Below are 24,703 nucleotides of genomic sequence, written 5' to 3'. Positions count from 1 at the left end.
ATTGTAGGTGGCAGTATATGCTTCCATAGCTGGTTTGCAAAACGGCGTAAAACATCAAAGAAGAAGTCGACAGATGATGTCACGCGCGTAAAGTCGAGCATCAACTATGACAGTATATTAGTAACATCAACATCAGATATCAAATATCTGATCAATACGCCAACGATACTCCGTTTTGTGTGCGTGTTTGCAAGCAGGCATTCCATTTTGCTTGTGCACTCGGGTCTGGTGAAAACAAAAGAGGAAAAAGAAAAAGAACATGCCTAACATCAAGATTTTCAGCGGTAGCTCCCACCAGGATCTGTCTCAAAAAATTGCGGACCGTCTAGGACTGGAGTTAGGAAAAGTGGTTACGAAAAAGTTTAGCAACCAAGAGACGTGGTGAGTGATTTCTGGATTCATGTTACATTTACGTTTTGTTGCTCGCGTGCTAGTGGGAGTTGTAGTTCAGTAATTGGCGAATTTTCTTCATAACAAGCCTCTCTCGAGTCCGAATTGTACAAGGTAACGTTTTACAGAGATCTTTACGCTGGCGGTGGAGGGACAAGCGTGGTCCATCAGCAGAGAGAGTCGATGGATTCTAGCCCAAAAACCTCACAAAACGGCCCAAAATTATTTGATTGAGTTGGATCAAGATTTTGTCTAACGTTAGTTTTTTTAATATTCGCAATTAATGTAACATACTTTAGCAAACCCCCTCAAGCAACAACAGGGCCACACAGTCAGCAAAACAACAATTACATTATTGTATAATATTATATTCAACATACCCAGTTATCTAGGAATTCTGCAATGTTATTAAACTCTATTATCCAATATATTTATATATTTATCTATATATTTATAAAGTTAACTTTGATAAACATGAGTAGGAGACAGGCAGACAGGATAGGAGACTGAGATTTAGGCAGGACTCGGTAAAGATTTTAAGTGATTTTTACTTGCCCTGACAAATTTTTTTCTGCCCCCAACAATAAATTCAAACTAGTTCATTCTAGTGGCATATTTATTTAAAAAAAAGCGTGACCAGCCAAATAAAGCTGTATACATTCAACATTACTTTTCTGACAATGACGATGATCGTCTATAATAACGATAAATAGTAAAAGAAAAAAAAAAAACATGAAACAGTTATTAAACAGTACTTATGTTTTATTGGGATGGATTGTATATGGTGTTGATCAGAAGATCAGAGATATGTCGTCTCTGTTGAGCAATACTATCTGAACCTTTGTCTGAGATTCAACTCTCTGACTGCTATGAATAGGTGATGTGAGTCCTTTAGGCCAGTGGTTCTCAAAGTGGGGGTCGGGACCCCCCGAGGGGTCGCAGGACAATGAAGGAGGGTCACCTGGTGATTTCCAAAAAATCTATTGATTTTTATTAAACCATAAGAATTATCATATTTTATCCATAACCTACTGAAGAGGAAAATAGTCATTTATAGTTATATATACTGCATAGCTACTATAGTAGCTTATAGTTACTAGTTCTATTGGATTGCGATCCCTGGGGTAATTACATTGTATTAAAGACACAGCAATAGTGTCAGCTGCAGCAGATTGATTTTATAACACCAGGTTAAACTTTCTGGCCCATTTACAGCACTCACATAAAAAAAATTAAATGAAGAATAGACTTGGGTCTATTGGTATGTGTGTATTTATAACCACCTCAGAGGATATTGGGGTTCGCGAGTGGTTGGCATTGTTATATTGGGGGTCGTCGCCTGAAAAGTTTGGGAACCCCTGCCTTAGGCAAAGGTCGTGATAAAATTCAGACGGTATGATAACCTTAGAAGATAAATATCACAATTTCACGGTATTACAGTCTTGTTATTATTACTGTGTTTACCAAAATAAGTTCTTTTTAAATGTCTGGTTAAAAAACAACACCCCCCCCCACCATGAATAAAAGAATTTGTTTTTAAGAAATATTTAAAATATTTTTGACCTGTAGCTTTTAACGTAGAGGTTCCTTTTCTATTGAAGAGACTGTTGCCCTAAAAAACTAAACAAAATAGTTGTGAAAAGCATGTAAACAAACAACAACAACAAAAAAACCTTAAATATACCTCATGAACGGTATAACAGAAGCTCTGGCGGTTTTAAAACTGTGACTTTTCCAAACTGCCTTAAACCTTGAAACTAGTTATCGTCCCATGTCTAGAGTCCACCAATTCACATTAGTAGTTGCTCAAATCTAAATGAAACTTAACAAAGATGTGCTTGTCTTTGTTATTCCACAAGTATAGATTGCATTTCAGACACACTATTTACAAATTAAATAGTTTGCCCTAAAAGACTAGCAGCCTACACTCCATCAACCACATAATTTAATAATTCATATATAGTTTATATAGTTTTTGAACTACACTAGTGTATAATGCTGTATATCTTACGTTATTTAGGCTCTGTTAATGAATGCTGCATCATACTTTACTGAATATATAATCTGTAAATATATATACTGTAGTAAATACAGTTGTATACTTTAGTTTTTACTACAGTAAACTTTGGTGTATTGTAGTGAAGTTGTAGAAAACAGTACAGTATATTAAGTAATTTTTTGTTTATTATTATATCCAACAACAGATTAATTTGAGTATTTTTCAAGTATATTTACAAGTTCGCCAATTAAACCCTTGTGCATCACACATCACAGTATGTGCATGCAAAGAGTCCTTCGTGATTAAGTTAGCCTGTGTCATCATGCATTTTAGTCTAGATTACGGTAAGTGTTGCTGGTGCCAAACATGGCTTTTGTTCCCCAAGTCAGTGATTCAGCTTTTATCCATCCTTGGCAATTATCTTGAAATTTAGGACCAGTCTCAATTATATAAGGGTGAATTACTTTGATTGTCATTTGAAGTACCCTAAAGTTTTCTAAGCAATTTTTAACATGTACTGGCTGCAGTGTCTAACAATGCAGAACGGTTGTCCAGTCATAGCATAGTCATCTGCATCTTAAGTTTATTATGTCTTTCCCCCACTAATAATATAGATAATTGTCTGGTAACTGAATGTTGTAATCAACATTACCATGGTTCCTAGAGTAAAGTAAGCCTTTAATGACATCTACACTTAAAGGGATAGTTCATCCAAGACATTTTTACTCACTATTTAGTATTTATTCATACTCAGGTGGTTTCAAAGCTTTATGAGTTTCTATGTTCAGTTGAACACTAAAAGTATTTAAGTATGGAGGAACTGAAAACCTGGAACCATTGACTTCTGTAGTAGGAAAATAAATACAATAAAAGTCAATGGTTACAGATTTTAAGCTTGCTTAAAAAAAAAGTCAAACACATTACTTTAATGTTTCTATAGAACTACCCTTTTTTGTTTATTACATTTTAATATTATATATATATATATATATATATATATATATATATATATATATATATATATTTTTTTTTTTTTTTTTTTTTTTTTTTTTCTCATGGTCATGATTCATAAAATGCAAGTCAAAATAATTTTTTTATTATACGGGACTCATGTCAATTATTTTTCTTGAGTGTGGGTGAAAGTGCAATCACATCGATTCACTGTGGGGTGATTAGGTTATTGTGGAAAAGGTATCTTCAGCACAGGATGAAAGATTGGATGTTGAGGTTGGCAGCTTTTTTTCTGGCCACTTTTTGCCTTAAGGTTGATTTATACTTTTGCGTCGAGTGATTGGCGGGACCCATGGTGCATGCCTTTTGCCTAGCTATGCATTTATACTTCTGCATGCTGTTTGTGTTGCTCTGCAATGACACTTCTGAATTGCTAGCTGGCAGTGGGTTTTTATGTTCCTCTGTTTTGAGTTTCTTCACAGGTATTTTGTTTTTTCTAAATGCTACCTTAATCTACTAGTAGCTCAAACTCGTTCATTCAGATGTGGGAACTGGTGTCTTGTAAATCGGCCAATCTTCATAAACACATAAACACAAAACAAAAGTTTTAACTGGAGCTCCTTCATGGGACTCAACACTTTTAAACACTCGTTCCATCGAGTAGTGTCTGTCTATGCACTGCAAGACCAGGGGGTAACATGAAGTTATGAAGACCCTTGTGTCAAAACTGTTGTTGGCAAGATGGCACTGTACATCAGTTTTTAATGTCTACTACACCTATTCCACATCTAAACCCAACCATCACAGTTATTAATGTCTATACCTACCACAATCCTAAACCATATTTGTTATAAGTGTCTACACCTACCCCAACCCTTAACCCAATCATCACAGTTATTAACGTCTACATCTTCCTAAACCCAACCATCACGTATGGCTGCACGATTCTGGTTAAAATGTGAATCACAATTTTTTTGCTGAAAATCAAGATCACAATTTTCTCACGATTCTGTAGAAGTAAAAGAAAAGTTAATAATGGTAGGATATTATTATTGTTATTCTTAAACATATGGTAAAACAATAATAATAATAATTGGCCAATGTGTAGTTCTACTGTTGGTTAAAATGCAAAGTTTTTTATTATGGTGGACTTGAACAGACTTTCAACATGTCCTGTTTGTTACTTCACAGTAAATATAACTATTCATAATTCTGAAGTGCAATTATTATGTTTGAGACATATGCTTGTCATCTGTTATTGACAGCATTATTAGGCAATTTGTTTTCACTGGTAAAATGAGACATTTGTCATTATCAGATTCCTTCTTGCATTATATTCAACATTATATAGGCTAGTTATACTGACACAGTAAACATTTATTCATATTCATAACTGTAAAATGCGATATGATTATTTAAATGATGTGCGCACCGGTGCCTGTTGGAGCGAGTTCAAGCCAAACAGTAAGAACAGCGCCTACTAGGCTCACAGAATACGATCATGACAGAATTTGGTGTAATACCACCTTCACTTTCACTTCCTTATGCAAATCATTCTTTCAGCGCAGCTCTCAAGAGATCACAATGTGCAACAAACAAACCTTATTTACAACTTTATTACTTGTTATTCACAGTATATGCAGGTTCTGTTCACCTAAGTAGGCGTGATTGGTGTGCACGTGTGCCTTCTCGGTAGTAAACAAACAGCTCACGGTCACCTCATGTGATTTCGCAGCCGCGAATACATTACATTTAGATAGAAATAGCATTTCTGGGTGAATTATACCTTATAAATGCAATATGTGACACTTTTAACGCCATTTGAAGGTGTCCATGTTGCAGTGAAGACTTGTGCGTCTGCCTTTACTCTTCTCTCCTGAACTTGAAAATATAATTGGCTGAATCGTAGAAAAGCTGAATTAAGATCGTGTGTAGGGTCGAATTGAGATCGTGTTTTTTTTTTCAATTAATCGTGCAGCCCTACCGTCACAGTTATTAACGTTTACATCTTCCCCAACCCTAAACCCAGCCATCAAAGTTATTAACATCTACATCTTCCCCAACCCTAAACCCAACCATCACAGTTATTAATGTCTTTACCTACCACAACCCTAATATCAACTATCATCGTTATTAATGTCTTTACCTACCACAACCCTAATATCAACTATCATCGTTATAAACATCTACAGCTACACCAACCCTAAAGCAAACCATCACAGCCGCGAGTTGTGACTGTTATTTGAACCCTAAAATACCCTTTATATATACCTTAGAAACGGTATAACATATTTTTTTGCCATTTTAATACCTTGACTTTTCCAAACCTCGGTAACATTAAAACCGGTTATCGTCCCTTAAAGCTGTGAACCTACACTAGTTTCACGGTTCGGTTCGGTTACGATTATCATGCCATCGATTCGGTTCAATTTGATATTTGTTAAAGATCACGGTGCATTGACTGTGCTTTTCATACACAGTTTTATATTTTCTTCACAGTAGCAGTTCTTCTATTAAATTAATAAATTTATATTTATATACTATTTGTGTTACTATTTTGTCATTTAATAAAAACAGTTAGATATATAAACTGTACCTTTAAACAACACGAGCCTTTAGCAAATAATATAAACAAATATAAATATCCAGCTCACTTTCTGATCCTTGTCTAGTTCTCTTACACCTCTTTGATTGGTCACACCATCAACAAAAACGGTTGCGATTGGCTCTTTTTACAGATGAGTGATACTAATAAGCGGCAGGTGCCAGCGGCGATCACAGCTGATGCATGATAAACACGGTAGAAAAAACTCTGCAGACACGTGCTCGTTTCTGTATCCAGAAGTAACGCTGTAAAACAGCCAAGAGGAGAAGAAAAGTCACGCCAGCAGGTCAAATGGGCCACTGTGTGTGTGTGTGTGTGTGTGTGTGTGTGTGTGTGTATTACTGAAACGATACAGAATTGTTTGCATTGCGGTGCACCGAAGAAACGATTAATTTTGACACCCCTATGAATAAATATAATAATAAATCAAATGAATTGGTTGTGGGAAAAATTGGAGAAAACTCATGAAAACGTCTGGTGAAAAAGTTTTCTGGTCAGTATTTCTGCCATCTTGCTACCAACATCTTGTTGTGACATCTCGCATGGTTTTATGGGATGTCGATAACTTCAAGTTACGCCTCTCTGACTTACTGCAGGTTATACTCCCACATGTTACACCCCTGTTTTGCAGTCCGCAGACAGATACACTTGGCTTTATTGGGCTTGCAGCTCTGAGTACCACCCACACTCATCACCGTTACCAATCTGACCCATCACAGAGCTTGCACTACAGTACGTGTCGTTGCGATATGTAGTTACATTTTTTGAGGTGCACGTTGGCGGAGGCTGTGCCGGACCATACGCATACGTTTGAAGCAGAAGTTAAGATTGGTCTTAACAATAGAACTAGTCATGGCCCTTTCAGGGACCTGAGCTAGCTTTAGTGAGCATGCGTTTTATTTGTCGTGGAACAATTTAATAATATTTTAAGAATTATCAACTAAATGTTGCATTTCAATTTGTGTAAACAGCTGAGATAGGTTTTTACCATGTTACTAATGTAACTTTAACATGTTCTGTCTTCTGCAGTGTGGAGATTGGAGAGAGTGTTCGTGGAGAAGATGTGTACATTGTCCAGAGTGGCTGTGGTGAAATTAATGATAATCTTATGGAACTTCTGATTATGATTAATGCATGCAAAATAGCATCTGCCACTAGAGTCACTGCAGTCATCCCATGCTTTCCTTATGCCCGACAAGATAAAAAGGATAAGGTGAGACCATGTTTATTATCTAACCCTAATTAATTATTTAGGAAATCTGTGCTGGTAATGTCTATAGCCAAACCAAAATACTATTTTGAGGGCAATACTCATATTAGGGAGTAAAATGTTCCATCAATGTATCAGCTGATATTCTTTGTGTAGACCAGGCGTGTCCAAACTACGGCCCGCGGGCCATCTGCGGCCCGCAATCAGTTTTGTGGCGGCCCGCGAGGCTTTTTATAAATATCAATAGAATCTGGCCCGCTATACAAAAATGAACGTAATTCAATAAATAACCAATAAATAACCAATAAATACCCAATAAATAAATAAATAACCAATAAATAACCAATAAATAACCAATAAATAATCTATCTATCTATCTATCTATCTATCTATCTATCTATCTATCTATCTATCTATCTATCTATCTATCTATCTATCTATCTATCTATCTATTTATACACAGTTGAAGTCTGAATTATTAGCCCCTCTTTGATTTATTTCTTCTTTTTTAAATATTTCCCAAATGATGTTTAACAGAGCAAGGACATTTTTACAGTATGTCTGATAATATTTTTTCTTTTGGAGAAAGACTTTTGTTTTATTTCGGCTTGAATAAAAAGCGGTTTAAATTTTTTTATGAACCATTTTAAGGTCAAAATTATTAGCCCTTTAATTCTTCAGAACAAACCATTGTTATAAAATAACTTGCCTAAATACCTTAACTTAACTAGTTAACTTGATTAACCTAGTTAAGCCTTTAAATGTCACTTTAAGCTGTATTGAAGTGTCTTAAAAATATCTAGTCAAATATTATTTACTGTCATCATGGCAAAGATAAAATAAATCAGTTATTAGAAATAAGTTACTAAAACTAATATGTTTAGAAATGTGTGGAAAAAAATCTTCTCTCCGTTAAACAGAAATTGGGGAAAAATAAACGGGGGCTAATAATTTAGGGGGGCTAACAATTCTGACTTCAACTGTATTTATATATATATATATATATATATATATATATATATATATATATATATATATATATATATATATATATATATATATATATATATATATATATACACACACACACGTGTCTGTGTGATGTATGTAAAATTTGGAAAGCTCACATGTGCTCAGGTAAAATACTCAAAAAATACATAATCTTTAAAATAATACTTACATTAGAATTGTACCAATGATATAACATGTTTGTGATGTAACAATTACATCAAGTAAATCCTTATTTTCTGTGGATCAAGAAACAGGTTAGCTTGGAGTACAGATTGAGTAAGGAGCAGGAAATGGTAAACCTGGGGTCTGTTCTTCGTAGGTGGATTACTCGGTTAGCTGGATTTAGTTATTCATGACCTGAAATGATCCAGGATCGTTTCGTTCTTCAAAACTCATCCAAAAGTCAATTCCAAAACAATTTGTGTATAATAATAGATATGCATAAATACAACTTTTTTTAAAGGAATAATACATTTATGCAGTCATAAACATGTTTTAGCAGTTAATATGATGGTGGTTTGATGCTTCACAAAAGTTGCAAACACCTTTATCAATATCAAAATGCTTTTGTGATGCAAATATAATTTAAACATCCAGTTATTCATTACACCGATTTAGAAACCGGCTACTATAGTACTTCTATGGCTATAATAATAAAGAAAATTCATTGTAAAGCCAAATAAATAGCAAATACTCTTGACACATGAATCTATAAGGCATGCAGAAGTTATTGTGTATCATATTTAACAAACCATTTACTACGAATTTCATGTAATTTTGCTCACATGGATAGTTGAATATTAATCAGATGATGTCATTACGCTGCTGCCGTCAGCCAATCGTTGTATTGCTGATCAGGATTTCGAGGATCAATAAATCAGTTCTTCACAACACACGCAGCGATCTCAGATCAGTTCTTCCAAACATTTTAATCTGATTCACAAATTTGTTTGAAGAGTCAAAATAGATAGAGATCAGTTATCAAGATTAAAAGATCCAGGATATATCAATTCATTTTAGATTGTTCAAGCGAGGACCAAAGAACGGACCCCTGGTTAGAAAATACTTTAAGCTTGATTGTTGTGAAAAACTTTGGTTACAGTTAATTGTTTGATTGATACTTCATGTAGAATACAGACTAAAATAACAGCCAGTGTGTATGTACCTGTATGTATATACAGTGCTCAGCATAAATGAGTACACCACATTTTGAAAATGAATACTTTTATCAATTTTTCAGTGAATATAGATAATACTTTATTTGTGTTGTGTGTAACCTTGCTCAATGAGCATGAGCAAATGGGTTGTGTCACCCTATAAAACAAAACTAATGACACACCAACAACACATGTTTTTATTTCACATGGCTTAACACTAAGGGTTTACCAATTATTTTCTGGCCACACCAAACTAATTATTTCTTAGCAACACATATTTAAATGGTTTGTCAAAACAAACAGAATATAGCTGTATACATACACTTTTTGTTCAACAAAAATGTTCTTAAAAGCACTTAATGTTAAAAATGGTTATTGGTAAACTACACTATCTAAAAACTACTACTGTCTAAATCTACATAGTAGTCTGTCCAGGGCGAGGCAGTGGCGCAGTAGGTAGTGCTGTCGCCTCACAGCAAGAAGGTCACTGGTTCGAACCTCGGCTCAGTTGGCCTTTCTGTGTAGAGTTTGCATGTTCTTCCTGCCTTCGCGTGGGTTTCCTCCGGGTGCTCCGGTTTCCCCCACAGTCCAAAGACATGCGATACAGGTAAATTAGGTAGGCTAAATTGTCCGTAGGGTACTAGTTAACAGTACAGTTGATGTCAGAATTATTAGCCCCTCTTTTTTTTCTTATATTTCCCAAATGATATTTACAGACCAAGAAAATTTTCACATTATGTCTCATAATATTGTTTTTTTTCTGTTGAAAGCCTTATTTGTTTTCTTTCGGCTAGAATAAAAGCAGTTTTACATTTTTTAGAAACCATTTTAAGATCAAAATTATTAGCCCATTTAAGCTATTTTTTTCTACTATCTACACAACAGTTCATCATTATACAATAACTGCCTAGTTACCTTTTTAGGCCAGTTAAGCCTTTAAATGTCACTTTAAGCTGTGTGGAAGTGTCTTGAAAAATATCTAGTAAAATATTATTTACTGTCATCATTGCAAAGATAAAACAAATCAGTTATTAGAAATGAGTTAATAAAACTATTATGTTTAGAAATTTGTTGGAAAAATCTGCTCTCAGTTAAACAGAAATTGGGGAAAAAAATTAACGGGGGGCTAATAATTCTGACATCAACTGTACATGGGGAGTTAATGTCCTATTAAAGCAATGTTATTGTAAAGGATGATAATGAAACCAACACAAATAACTGTAAGCAAAAGAAAGCAGGTGAAAAAAAATTACTGTGTGCGATAATGAAAGGAAGATTGTATGCACATGGTTAATGTTAGGCTAATACATTAATAATCAGGTTTAAGAATTGTTAAAGTGAAAATGGCTGCCGCTGCTGCATACAAAAAGACATTCAAAAATACGTTAAAGCTGAAAGACTGTGCGTGCCTGAGCATCTCTTTTTTTGCTCGCATGAGCACAGTTAATATTGTAAGTGATGCTGCTCGATTATAAGATAATGACAAATGGTCATAAACTAAAAAAACAAAAAAATCCAATCTTTATTAAGGAGCCAGCACTGGTTCTATCAGGCCACTAACAATCCTGTCTACTGTCCCAACTGTAGCATCTCTCATGTAGGCCCCTGACTATTTGGCCATTCTTACAGTTGTACCTTTTAGTACATATGTATGTATGATTGATATGGGCTGACAATATTGGCAAAACAGTAAATTGGTCAGCCTCTACCAATGTCTGTCAAATAAGTTAAAGTTAATGGAGTACATATTCTGCGTAATGTTATTAATGTTACATATTCTAAAAATGTATGTTGAAAAGTAGTTTGTATATATCATATTTACATAACTTTTTTTGTAATTTGTTTTGTTTGTTTTTTTGCAGAGTCGGGCACCGATTTCTGCTAAGTTGGTGGCAAATATGCTGTCGGTCTCTGGTGCTGACCACATTATAACCATGGATCTGCATGCATCTCAAATACAGGTGGGGTTAAAACTCGTGAAAAGGAGTTACAATATTTAAAAAAACATGTATTAAACAGAAGTTGAATTTTTAACATAAATCTAGATTGTTGTTTTAAGGTTTTGCAGTAGGGTGAGGCAGCGGTATTGGCTTACATTTTTTTATATACTGTTAAAATTGTATACAGCTTTTATTAAAAAGCAAATAATAAAAGATAACCTAATTGTTCTCCCCTGTATTTGATTCCCTGTACCTTCTCCTTTGCATTCCTAAATAAACATGTATTCTTTTTGGTGGAACAGTGCAAACAATTTAAACACAGACCCCATAAAAGTTTTATACTATCCAAGCACTATGTGACATGATCTTACTAAATCCACTTAATCATATCAGTATGCATGAATAGAAGGTCACAGTAGGTCTGGCCGATACAGCAAAAAAATAATCACAATATCATATTTCATATCATCCGGTATTTATAATTATTGAGTATTTTTTAATAATCCATCTAGGAATATTCAAAATTTTTTTTACTTTTTATTTAATTTACCAACATTTTTTAAAATAATTTTTATTTTAATAATTTTTATTTTTTTATACTTGTCTCTTTTATTCCTGTTCATGTAAAGCACTTTGAATTGCCACTTTGTATGAAATGTGCTATATAAACTTGCCTTACTAAGACGAATAGTTTTAAAAGTCAAAAACAAAAATATTTAAGCAAAAATATCTGATGTCTTTATAATAAAATAAACACAAGTGTTAAAGAGACTCTTAAATTTGATAAATAAAATGTTACAAAGTGTGTGCAGTTGTAAAGTGTGAATGCTGAACAATCAAAGCAAACTTTAAGGTGTGAATAATAATGATACAGTAAACCTCAAGATCTGAAAACAATACAAATTATTGTAATCAAATCTGAGCTTTCTTAACCAATATTCAAATACATACTGCAACAACATTACACATTGTGAAGTTGAATGGCTATATCACCCACTATGCTAAAAAAAAAAAAAAAAAAAAAAAAAAACGTATTGATGGGGTGCTAGTGGCTGGGATGCAAATAAATCAAAAAGCCACTTTGGCGACATTCTCAAACCTTTTTCCTTTACAATCTCCGTACTGCTGCTATACGGCACTCATTTTGGTGTGTGTTGTTATTCTGACCAGAAGTGGTGATGACAACCCAAAACTTGCATGTGAAAAGCTTGAGCGCATGGTTTTCTCGACCATTTTCAATTGGTGTTGCGCTCATTCTGTCCTAGCCTCTTTCTGTAACTAGGCGACCATCAACCGTGCAAGCTCGTGCAGAGACCGTCCAAAGGGCATAGTTGCGCGCGTACTGAAGAGCGGTGTTGTCGCGCGCGTTCTGATCAGCTGTGTTGTCGCGCGCGTACTCAAGAGCGGTGTTGTCGCGCGCCTACTGAAGAGCGGGACCGAGGGTGTGCCGCGTCGCGGGGGCACTTTTGATCATTTCGGAAGGGCACTTTCTATCCAAGACTAAAAAGGGCATGTGCACTGCACAGGTTGAGCCCTATGTGTGCACGTGCTGAGCGTGAGTCACCAAAGCGAGTGGTGCGGGCAGGCGAAAACAATTGGATGTGTTTGTAAAAAAGGCCTTTTGTACTATGCATTGATGTCGTCAATAGGGATGCAACATTACATTAGGGATTACAACAGTTAGCTGATTTTACTATTAACTGCGTTTTATTTCATCACAGTTAATTAATCGTAAAGGCTTCTAAGCCGCATTTCTGTTCCACGGAACAAAACGAAACTGCTGCAATTAAACAAAGTTATGCCAAGTTGCCAACTGTGCGCTAGTTTAAAGTTCCAAATATGTACACCAAAGCTAATACACACCCACACCGGATTAACTATAGCAGCGGGCGTTCCCATATCACGTCTTTTCAGCTTGCAAGTTTGTTATTTCTAATGTAAGAATATACGACCAAATGCACGCACAAGCGGAGCAATGCGCTTGCGTCTTTCCGGTTGCACGCAGTAGAAAACATCTCACGGGGAGAGTTGTGGGTGCCTTTCAGTGCAGAGTCAACAAAAGATATGTTAGACGAATTATTATTAAAGTAATTATGTATGCATGAACACAAATAGCAACAACAGTTGACCTAAATGGACACTTACCCAATATAAAGCTTGAATTTACATTAGACGTGATAACCGTGAAACCATAATTATTCTTCAGACTATATCATCGTACAACCAAAATCTATAATTGTTGCATCCCTAATTGTTATGCAGTTTAAAAAATAACATATGAATGTGTCTGAATGCTAAAAAGCCTACTTTAGCAATGCACTGCTTTTGTTGTGCTCTGAAATACAACATCTGAATGTTTGTAAAAAAATAAAAAAAAAAGCCTTTTGTACAACCGGTTAGCCCTGGCCCGGTTAGAAGGGGTGGGCCTGAGCGCGGTTCACTTGGGCTTTGGCTCAGTACGCTTACGTGTGTGTGTGTAAGGACTGTTTGGCGAAATATTTGACTGCATGTCACTGCATATCAAACGACTGAAACGATATAACTAGAGAAATCTCCTCTGTGCTGCTGAGAGCGCTTCTCACTGAACAGCACAGAGCGCAGCATCGATGACGTAAGCTTGCCGAGGCCCGATTGTATGTGAGTGCGGGCCGTTGGGGGAGACGGGAGGGTGGACAAGCGTGCTTTGGCCCGGTTTGAGGCAACTGTACCTACACTGTAAAAAATTGCTGTTAAAAAACGGTCAGATTCTACGGTAAAATAATGTTTTTTCACTAAAACAGTAATATTCTGTTAAAAACAGTGCTTTCTGGGTAACATTTTTGTTTTTGAGAAAGTAACCAACTGCAGAAAACTGTGAGCTAACAGAGTTCAGATTCGATGTTTTGAAGTCTGTGTTTGAAATCACACTTTGTGTCCTTGTTCACTATTTCATACACTAGTTAACTAAAATAGTTCACCTGACAGTTTTAATGAACACTAATGAGTGAATTCAGACACTGATGAACACCTGCTGTTAATAATTACAATTGCTGAAGAAAATAAACAAGAAACACAAACAGTGACTTGAGTTACAACATTAAATAAAATCAAATAAAATAAAACAGCTTCAGTCTCATCATTAAACAACTCCACAAACAACAGCAAACACACACTTATTACTGACTGATTTGACTTCCATACTATTCTCATTGAGATCCAACAGAAATTAAGGTGTTTTTTGTGTCACCGTAATGGAGTGAGGGGCTGGTTTAGTTGGGCTCTTCACCCTTGAACTTATTAATTCAGACTCTCCAATTACTATAATAAAGAGTTAACAAAATGCTTGTATTATAGCAATCAAGTTGCAAAGTCAATAAATAGAGAAATCTATTTGTCTGAAATAAGTTCTGATAAATGTTTTGTTATAAATCTGGAAGAAGGGCCTCATGCAATAGATTTTATGCTTAGTTGCAGGTATTAATTTAATTAATGAGAAGTGGAAACAGAAAAGATACTTCCGTAATTGCTTAACAGTTAAGAAATAACATACAAAAACAGTTCAGTTATGACATATACACACTCACACCTCCTGAATCTGACCTTGTATCTCAACAATGGTAACATCTCAAATGTTTCATGCTGCAATGCATGCTGGGAGTGGCACGGTACAAATATCCCAGCATGCACTGCGGTATAAATAAATGTTGTATAATGGTCTAACAGTTTTCTTTATTTGTGTTTGATTCTGCTGTTGTTTATGTTTAGACTTTCAGTTGCCTGTTTGTGAGTTAAACTGTTAATTTTGTTAGTTGTCACCATTATTGATGTCTCTTTGAGTGCGATTTACACCATAGAGCAGTGTTATTGTCCAAGATATTCTTAAAAACTTCCAGAAATCATTGCCATATATAGACATATAATGTAAAACAATAGATTTAACATTGAACAGGAGCAATAAATTTTATTATACTAAATGAGAACAGACTCTACCATTTAATAGCAACATGAACATCACCAGATCTTATTTAGGTTTTAGGCTGGCTTGCCTCAACAAAGGAGCTTTTTAAACAAAGTTCTTAACAATTGCAGCAGCCAAGATAAATAAATGTTAAAAATGACAGGGCTAAGAGCCCAACTAAAGCAAACTCTGTTCTCCATGATGGTGACGTAAAACTTTAACTTTTTCTCAAGAAGAACTTTAATAGATGTTATACAAAAATACATGTATTAAGTAAAAAGTGTAGCTGGTGATGATGTTTGTAGAGTTGTTTAATCATCTGCTGATCATTTAAATTATTTAATCATTTGTTGTTCTTCAGGTTATTTCATTATAAAGCTGTGACTAAAGTTTTGTATGTTCTGTTCTTGTTTTTTCCCTTCAGTATTTCTTCATTTGTTCATTGTTAATCCTCAATTATCATTTAATTAGTCAGTTAATTAATGAATTTACTTCAGCTTTGCTACATGTTTCTTGAACACTCAGTAGTGTGGACACTTCAATTAAAACTGAAGTATATGCTCTTGGGTTTAAAGGGTTAAAGGTGTGAGAGGTAAAAACACAGTGTAAAAATGTATTTTAACAGTAATATACTGTTAATTTACACTACGGAAATAGACTGTAAAAAAACAGTAGATTGCTGGCAACCACAGCTTCCAGTAGATTACTGTTAAATCAAGGAAAAAACAGTATTTTACTGTAAAACCTGAAGCTAATTTCTTCTGTCTGTCACCGTTGTGGAGGAGAGTAGAGCCAGTGTATGAGTTAAAGATGAACAATGAACTGCTGATGTTATTCTGCATGTTTCTCTATTTAAAGATAGCGGCTGTTTAGTTGCTGATGCAGTCAGAATCTCTCTGGTGATTCCAGATTTACATGTATGTGTGCTGTTGTGAAAAATAAGACATTAGAGTTAAACCGAACTTTTCTAATTAACTAAAATAAGTTATCATTATAAGTATGCTTCTAAGCATGTATAGCACATTACTTCATAAACTCATTCAGCAGTTGACCAAGTTGAGGCAGTTGCTTTCAGTAAGCAAAATGAGTTCACTTGAGTATTGTGTAAATCAATGTAGTCCATGTATTTTTACAGCAACATACTGTAAAATAACAGTACATTGCTGGCAACTGCAGCTGCCAGTATTTTACTGTTTTTTAATGGGACAATTTTTAACAGTGTAGTGCGAGTACGGCCTAATTTGCATTCCTACCAAAGTGCACTTAGCAGCCACATTTTAATAAAGCTATAGCGCATTGAAATTTATTACTGAACTTTTTTTTATCGTTATTGACAATAGTGTTAATTCAATAAATACGATACCGTTTTTATCACCCAGCCCTAAGTGACAGACTGTTTTTTTTCATCATTTTTGCCACTACTAGGTCTCCACTTTTTACCTCCATTTATTTCAATTAACTGAAAGTTTTAATAGTTTCCCCTCAGTATTCCAGTATCAAACTTAGAATATCGAAGAAAACTATCTTTGTAAAAATTCTTCCATCATGTCTGTATTCAGTAATCACACATGACTAAAATTCTTAAACATGCACAAAAGGTGTTGGTATCATGCACAAAGATTAAAAATATACATCTCTCCTCCTTTTTAGGGTTTTTTTGACATTCCAGTGGACAATTTATATGCAGAGCCTGCTGTTTTGAAATGGATTAAGGAAAATATACCTGAATGGAAGAACTGCACAATTGTGTCTCCCGATGCTGGAGGAGCCAAGAGGTCAGGGACACCTTCTGATCATCTCATCTGCCTGCTTGGCTAAGCTCTAGGCTATGCTGACCTCTTTGTTTTTTATTTTCCCATTGACAGGGTTACCTCCATTGCAGACAGGCTGAATGTTGACTTTGCCCTTATCCACAAAGAAAGGAAAAAGGCAAATGAGGTGGACCGCATGGTTCTGGTTGGAGATGTGAAAGACCGAGTGGCCATATTGGTGGATGATATGGCAGACACGTGCGGAACAGTTTGCCATGCAGCAGATAAGTAAGAAACTAATACAAATACAAAATTATTTGTATAAATAGGGTAATTTATTTAAACTGCACCACAGTTTATCAATTTAAAAACATGAATAAAAACAAAATCCAGTTAAATCAAATAGCACAGTAATTAATTGGCAAATGTGGGTAGAGTATCCAAGATCTTTACTTAAGATAAAGTACACTTATAAAAGTTACGCGAGTAAGAGTTAAAATACTGAAGTAACTAGTTACTACTCTCTTTATTCTTACATATTTAGAGTACATGCAATCTTAGGAATAAAAAAAATCAATAATGTTTTTATGAATAAATGAATACACCCCTCACAAATCTATCTTTTAATATAATATTTTTTATAGGATGCTGTACAAAATATTATATTTGTGCTTGCACATTAGATGAGTCAAACTGTAGTTAATCTAACAGAATAACTCATAACGATGATACAATAAGTGGAAAAAGTGCCCATAGTTATTAAACTACCATTAACAGTGTTCAAACAGGCATAACTTTGACCCTTACCGATACGTGTTTTCAGGTTGGAGCTGAAATTCTTGTACATGTTGCAATGTCCGTTCAATCTTGTAGTGAACATAGTGACTGAGCTCGCGGCTGTGGGTGATCTGATCCTATAAACTCGTCTAGTCAGCCAACATTCATTCCTATATGGGGACACGCGCGTGCTCTAACCAAAAGCCTGAGACGTATCTCTGTAGCAACATCTTGCAACACAACGTCTCCAGTGCAGCCCCTTGTAATATTTGAGGAGAAGTCGTATAAATCATATTTATTACTATTTGGCAGTAACTGAGGAATGCTGCCAAATGTAGTAAAGTAAGAGTGCATTTTTTTTTTTACTCAAGTAAAGTTACACATCTTTAAATGTGCTCAAAATATACAAGTTACGCAACAACTTTACTCAAGTAAATTTAGCTAAGTAAATGTAATTCGTTACTACCCACCTCTGTTTATTGGCAAAGTAATGTGGGTAAAAAATATCACATTTTAAATGTTTGTATTGTTTTTTATTGGCTAGTTGTCTAAAGGATCAATCATATTTTAATATGCATTGATACTGAAATATTTGAAGCTAAGCAATATCACTTTTACACAATATCTGTACCTGCTGCCCTTTCACTGAAAGTGAGTTCACTTTCACCTCAAACCCATGTTACCACACCTTTCACTAACTCAGGCTGGTTGAAGTCATTTGATAAATTATTTCCTCCCCTAACCTTTGTCCTCCTATAGTTTCACAGTGTAAATTTATCTAGTTTTCATTGTCTCAATTCAAAGTCAATATAGTGAATTCCTCGTGCTAGTTTTAGTTAAATAAGCAAGCGCAAAACTCTGTAGAGAACTCAATTCTTGGGTCACACTTTACAATAGTTCATTAGTTAATGTAAATTAATGCATTTACTAAGATGAACAAGCAATAAACAATACATTTACTACTGTATTTGTTCATGTTAGGTAACGCTAGTTAATGAAAATACAGTAGTTCATTGTTAGTTCGTTAACTCAGTGCATTAACTAATGTTAACAAGCATATACTTCAATGTTAAAAATGCATTAGTAAATGTTCAATTATGATTAATAAATGCTGTACATGTGTTGTTCATGATTAGTTCATGTTAGTGAATGCATTAACTAATGAATCTTATTGTAAAGTGTTACCAATTCTTGGGTGTTTTCATGAATGAGGATTTCTTTTAAAACCTATCCATTTTTTAAATACAGTCTATAGTGAAAGCAGACATTTCTTAAAGTGATAACATGTTTGACAGATCATTGGTTTTTTTTTAGATCTCTATTTTTTCAAAACAAAGAATCAGTTAATAACTTTTTTATAAAGATGTATCCATTCAATTCTGCACATAAGAGCTTAAATGTATTGGTTAAATATGTCAAAGTAATTTTTTTTCCCCCTTAAATGTTGAAGAAGTTGTTTCTTACAGGGTTTCCGCGAGGTCTCAAGTCTACAGTTTAAAAATCTAAATTTAAGGCCTTAAAAAGTCTTAAATTCTCTGTTCTAGCTCTTAAATATTTTTCCACTGGTCTTATTTTTGCGATGTCCATGTACCGCTACATCTAATGCTCATTTAAATAATTTTTTGTTGTTGTTGCTAGGTTTTCGTGGTGTTGTAGTACTTTATTTCACTAGTCCAATTGTAATTTGCTGTATTACAACTACAAAATGGTCAACTTGCAATAGCCAATCAGCTTTCACGTGCCGGTTTTCTGCTGTTCGTGGACATAACTGCTCCCGAGCTCTCAAAACACTGGCTGCTCACGTGCGAATGATCTGATCTCGCTCCTTCGGATGATGCGGACTCACAATTTTTGTGTCTTGTGTTCCTCCTCCTTTCGTGCTTTTGCTCTCCAGAGATGCTTCAGCATAGTGTAGTATTAAGAATAGTGAACTGATAAAATAAAATAAAATAAAATACAGTGTAGTTTTAATTCAGTAAAGTGTGGTGAATTGTAGAATAATATACCCAATATTGTATAAAAAAAAGCACAGCACTAGGTAATTTGTTTATATTACACTTGTTGTGTTACCATAGCAACTTTAGTATTACCCACAACAGATTAATTTAAGTACTGTACTTTACAAAACACTGTACAGCAGAGACTAGTTCACTTTATTTTAGTTGCCATGATAAAATAGGATTGATAGTGAGATTTATTTAAAGAACGAATAGTACAGTAGGCTGTAATACCTTATCAAGTTTTTCCCTATTTTCTATCACAGTTACATTTCTGCTTGCATTAGTTATATTTAATTTTTTTTTTAATTAGTATGGTGCACCTTTTGGATGTTTAATAAATGTTTTTAAAATAAAACTATTCTCTGTGTCTTTAAGTGTTTAAAACTGGAAATTATCTCATCATATAACATACAGCCAAAAGGTTATGGTTTATTATATAAAAAATGTAATATGTAATTTTATTTTAGTATTTTGGTTATTGTAATAAATGGAGTACTAATATAAATCATATCAAAAAGCACGAAAGGAAGTGGGAACAGTGTACTGAGAACACACAAGAAAATTTGTGCATGAGCAGTGCATATTTGAGACTTGTAATACTGCGCTCATGACATTTGTCAGTGAAATAATGCCATAGCGGACCTAATGGAATTTTTTGAAACTCAGGTGAACAGTTCGCACAGCGCCACATTCGATTTGAGTTGAATATGAAACATTTTGAAGAGATTTATTCTGAAACGGGTACGTCTGCACCGGCATCTTTAAGATCCGTCCATGAGTGATCATTAGGAGAACCAGATGACTAATAATTCTTGGCAAGAAATTGCAACAGCAGTGGGAAAGGAGAAAAGTTTTTGTAAAAGTTTGGAAAAACCTGAGGGATAAGTTTGTTGAAACAAAAAAAGAGGCCCCAAAAAACATCTTCAATGATATTAATGATAATCTTTTTATTTGTCTGATTGTACTGTCTGTTTCTTATGACCGGCTTCTGTCATTTAAAAGAATATCTCAATGGCGAATGCGTCAAGTGTAAAAGCCTCGTCCGTTTTTTAAAGGGGTGCGATGCGGCGCCAGACGAAAGTATAAATCAGCAATAAGATGTGTGTTTTTTTCTATAATTCAATGGTGCATCTAACCTGTCTTCAGTACTGTTCAATTTAAATACATTTATTTTACACAAATTTTGTGATATTCCATTTTTTGCAACGCCTCAAAACGACTCTTGCGCCAAGCTGAAACTAGCAAACAAGTATTGCGCTGCGCCTCGCGCCACATTGCGCCGGGTGTATGATAGGGCCCCTAGGCTTTAAGTCTTTTTTGTCGTCAACATATGTAAATCCACACTTTACATATTCCGGGTCGTACTTGCGCTTGGACATATTAAAAATACATATATGACAAATTTCACATGTCAAACGGTAGGGTGGTCGTGCACGCATTTCAAAATAAAAGTCAAATTGAGTTAAAAATTAAACTTGTGTTGATTTTTTTGACCACACACTCTGCAACCCACTGAAAATGTTCCCGGGTCGCGACCCACCAGTTGGGAAACACTGATATAATGACAAATCTAGTCACTGCAACATTCAAGTTTTTTTTTGTGTGTGATTTAAGTGCTTACTGGGTTTTTCTTACAATGTTTTGTGTGTTTGTTTTAGGTTAATATCAGCTGGTGCAACCAAAGTGTATGCCATTCTTACTCATGGCATCTTCTCTGGACCAGCCATTTCACGCATAAACAACGCTTGCTTTGAAGCTGTAGTTGTGACCAATACAATTCCTCAAGAGGAGAAAATGAAACATTGTCCCAAAATCCAGGTTTGTCTTCTAATTTGTTTAATTTCTCCTTAATTGAATTAGCAAGCTTTATTATTTAAAAAAAAGTTCCATTCCGTGCAAGTTCCATATAATATACTGTATTCAGTATGTTCAATTGAGATAAATATACGCATTTGTACAACATACATGAATTTGCAGTGTGCTTTAAAGGGTTGAGACTGCAAACTGGCATTTTTACTGGTATTATTTTATTGTATAACCTTATTTATAAACAGTAGTTTAGCTCAAATAATTTTACAATGTACAACACTTTCTCTACAGTGGCTAAAGAATTAGAAGTCTTACAGAAAACCCAGCTTACTTTAACTTAAACAATTGTACAGGTGAATTGAAGCTAGGGTGTTACGGCATTACAGTCATGTGTGCTCTTCACTAATCCCTTAGGTTATGATGATTAATCAGCTCTTTTGGATGAATCAATCCTAAATAAATAGCATCATTTACATGGACACCTTTTAAGTTTCAGTTGGAATAAAATTTATTAGATTAGATCCTTGACCATCCGGTTTGCATGCATGATAACAAAGTGATTGGATTGATGTCTGTGTTTGTGTCACATGCTTTAAATAAGATTGAATTTTCTCATATGTGCACGCTATGCAAAACAGTGAAAAGGCTGGCAAATCGTCATGCAGCTTTGTTTTGAAAACCAATCAATGTTTATGTTTCGGCAGACAACAGTGCTTTTGCTGCTGCCTGTATTTGTAAAGCGTTAAAAAATACCCTGTTTCCCCAGTAAACAAGGCATCTGTAAACAAATGTCTGAAGCAACCTGTCATGCAGCATTTTTCTGACAGTGAAAGGAACATTATAAGGCAGCTGAAAAGATCAATGCATTTCTGAAAGTGCACATCTGAGTAGCTGCGTCTCAAATGGCACACTATGCACTCATGCACTATGTACTTATGCGCTTACACACTCAACAGCACAGTATATGAATGTAGTGTCGTCCCAAATGAACCACTAAGGTTTTCGTACTTAGCGGAAGTTCAAACCGTTTTCCTGATGACGTTTGACGGTTGCCAAATCAGTGAAATAATTGACCAAACTACCAAAAAATGCCTGCCATGAGTATATTAGCATTCACCATCGGAGGATTTTGCTTTCACAATCCAAAATAAATAAAGTAATCCAACATGTGCGCCCGATAGCTCCACCCCTTCTGCTACTTGAGCAAAACTGCAGTCGTTGAGTGTGTGAATTGTCCATCATTACACTTGGTGTACTCTTCATTTTAGTGGGTGAATGAGTGCATCATCTGGGTAATTAAAGTGCACTTATTATTTTTAAAGTTTATAATGTGAACACACTACTTGCACTATTTATACTACAAAATGGCGTAAAATAGTGCATAAGTATGCGATTTGGGACGCAGCTAGTGTAAATGAGTGGTCCTGATGCACCATGTCACAATGAGATGCTTTGGTTGAGACAGAATATCTGCAGTACTTATATTTTTTGTCTTCTGTTACAGTAAATATGTTGGTACAATATATAGTAATATAAAATCATCCTTTATTCTTCGTTTGTACTACACCATGATGTAGTACAGTCTGTACAGTCTCAGAAAAAAAGGTACAAAATCTGGCAATGGTGGTGGTACCTTTTCGAATGGTACATTTTTGTTCAAACTGGTTTTTAAAGGTGCATATTAATACATAAAATGTGTACCTCATAGTAACTTAAAGCTAGAAAAAGGAACCTTAAATGTACAAAGGTGTACTTAAAGGTACTCATTTCCACATGTATGGTACAAAAGTGTACCTTTTGAAAAGGCATCATCAAAGTAACAGACTATGTACCTTTATTGGACCTTATTTCAGCAGGCTCTATTTTAACGATCTAGGTGCAAAGTCTAAAGCTCATGCCGCAAAATCATTAAGCGTGTGTCAGAATTGACTTTTGCTATTTTAAGAACAGAAAAATATGGTCTGCGCCCTGTTGGATGATCTAACAGGATTGTGCTTATTCTCTTAATGAGTTGTGGGTGTGATTTACGCATAAAGTGCATTAAACCAATCAGAGTAGCATTTCCTTTAAGAGCCAGTTGCATCACACCATGGTGCATTTACTATTTACATGGTGGACTTTGTAAATAGAAAAACTGAATGCTTTACTAGCAAGAAAACAGTTAAACAAACAATCAGCATGAGGATAGAGAACGAGCCTCCTCCATTCAGCCTCTTTTGCTTTACTTTTACTCTTAAATTTCATGCATAAGGAAACTGTTTTATGCAACCCACTGAAGACATCCGTCAGTTTTTAGATTTAATTTTATTTGTTAAGCACAAAGATTTGTTTCAAAACTATTTCTACATTCAGTTCTAATTTCCAGCAAAGGATTGAATTTAATAAACAATAATAATGAATTGTGGTCAAAAACTGAGTTATATGCAAAGACACGTCCTATTCTTAGCCCCATATGGTGATGCATATCTAACGCAGCAGTCTGTGTTGAACTTTAGACCAGCTTTTAAGGTGCTTTCACACCTTGACTTTTGTCTTGTTTGCCCAGTTAGCGCAGTTTGGAATAGGTCAAAGATCGGCTGAATGAGGTGGTCTTGGCTCGATTGAAACAAACTCTTGAGCGGATCAATTGTAGAGAGAAAACGATACGATCCGAGCCCGGCTATATCACAGTTTTATAGATATGTAATTGGCATACGGCTATATGAAGAGAGAATTATGAGTAGGGCAGGAGGTCATTCCAGACATCCCAAGTCTCCCGGATGTTCTGGGAGTCTCACAAAAATGCACAGAGACTAGTGAATGCCCCAAACAAGTGATAATCTCCCAGAAATCACACGTCTCCCTCCCGGTTCTCAAATACGTCACGCACCCTTCTCACTTCTTCCTACCGCATCCCTCCTGATCTACAGACACGTCGTGCGCACCCTGTCAAACACCACCTAACCAACCCCACCCCACCCCTACTAAACAGGAAAATTAGGATTGCGCTGATCTGAAAATAGCAGCATATCACCCCATACATGTCTTGTGCTTTATTGTGCCGAGTGTATGATAGAGCCCTGAGTGTGTTATGGTATTTTCTCCACTGTGATTTTACAGTGAGCTCGATTATGCGCTTTACTTAAACAAACGAAACAAAGCTCATGACACCGTATTTAAAGGATAT

The 24,703-nt window shown here is 35.1% G+C and overlaps 2 protein-coding genes across 3 annotated transcripts in view; both read left to right on the top strand.

Annotated features, from left to right (window-relative positions):
* The window catches only part of znf711 (ZFX family zinc finger ZNF711), a 280,678-nt gene that overhangs the window by 148,671 nt on the left and 107,304 nt on the right, over positions 1–24,703 (top strand). The window lies entirely within an intron of this gene.
* The window catches only part of prps1b (phosphoribosyl pyrophosphate synthetase 1B), a 29,825-nt gene continuing 5,182 nt past the window's right edge, over positions 61–24,703 (top strand). Inside the window, exons 1-6 of the mRNA NM_001076568.2 lie at positions 61–381; positions 6,975–7,158; positions 11,186–11,284; positions 16,851–16,975; positions 17,066–17,239; positions 21,387–21,546. Of these exons, the coding sequence (NP_001070036.1) occupies positions 260–381; positions 6,975–7,158; positions 11,186–11,284; positions 16,851–16,975; positions 17,066–17,239; positions 21,387–21,546 (864 nt within the window). The 5' untranslated portion in view covers positions 61–259. The remainder of the gene's footprint in view (positions 382–6,974; positions 7,159–11,185; positions 11,285–16,850; positions 16,976–17,065; positions 17,240–21,386; positions 21,547–24,703) is intronic.

Source organism: Danio rerio, chromosome 14, assembly GCF_052040795.2.
Source record: "Danio rerio strain M-AB ecotype USA chromosome 14, GRCz13ab, whole genome shotgun sequence".
NCBI lineage: Eukaryota > Metazoa > Chordata > Actinopteri > Cypriniformes > Danionidae > Danio > Danio rerio.
The sequence above is the reverse complement of the archived record's forward strand: the minus strand, read 5'-3'. Positions and strand labels throughout refer to the sequence as shown.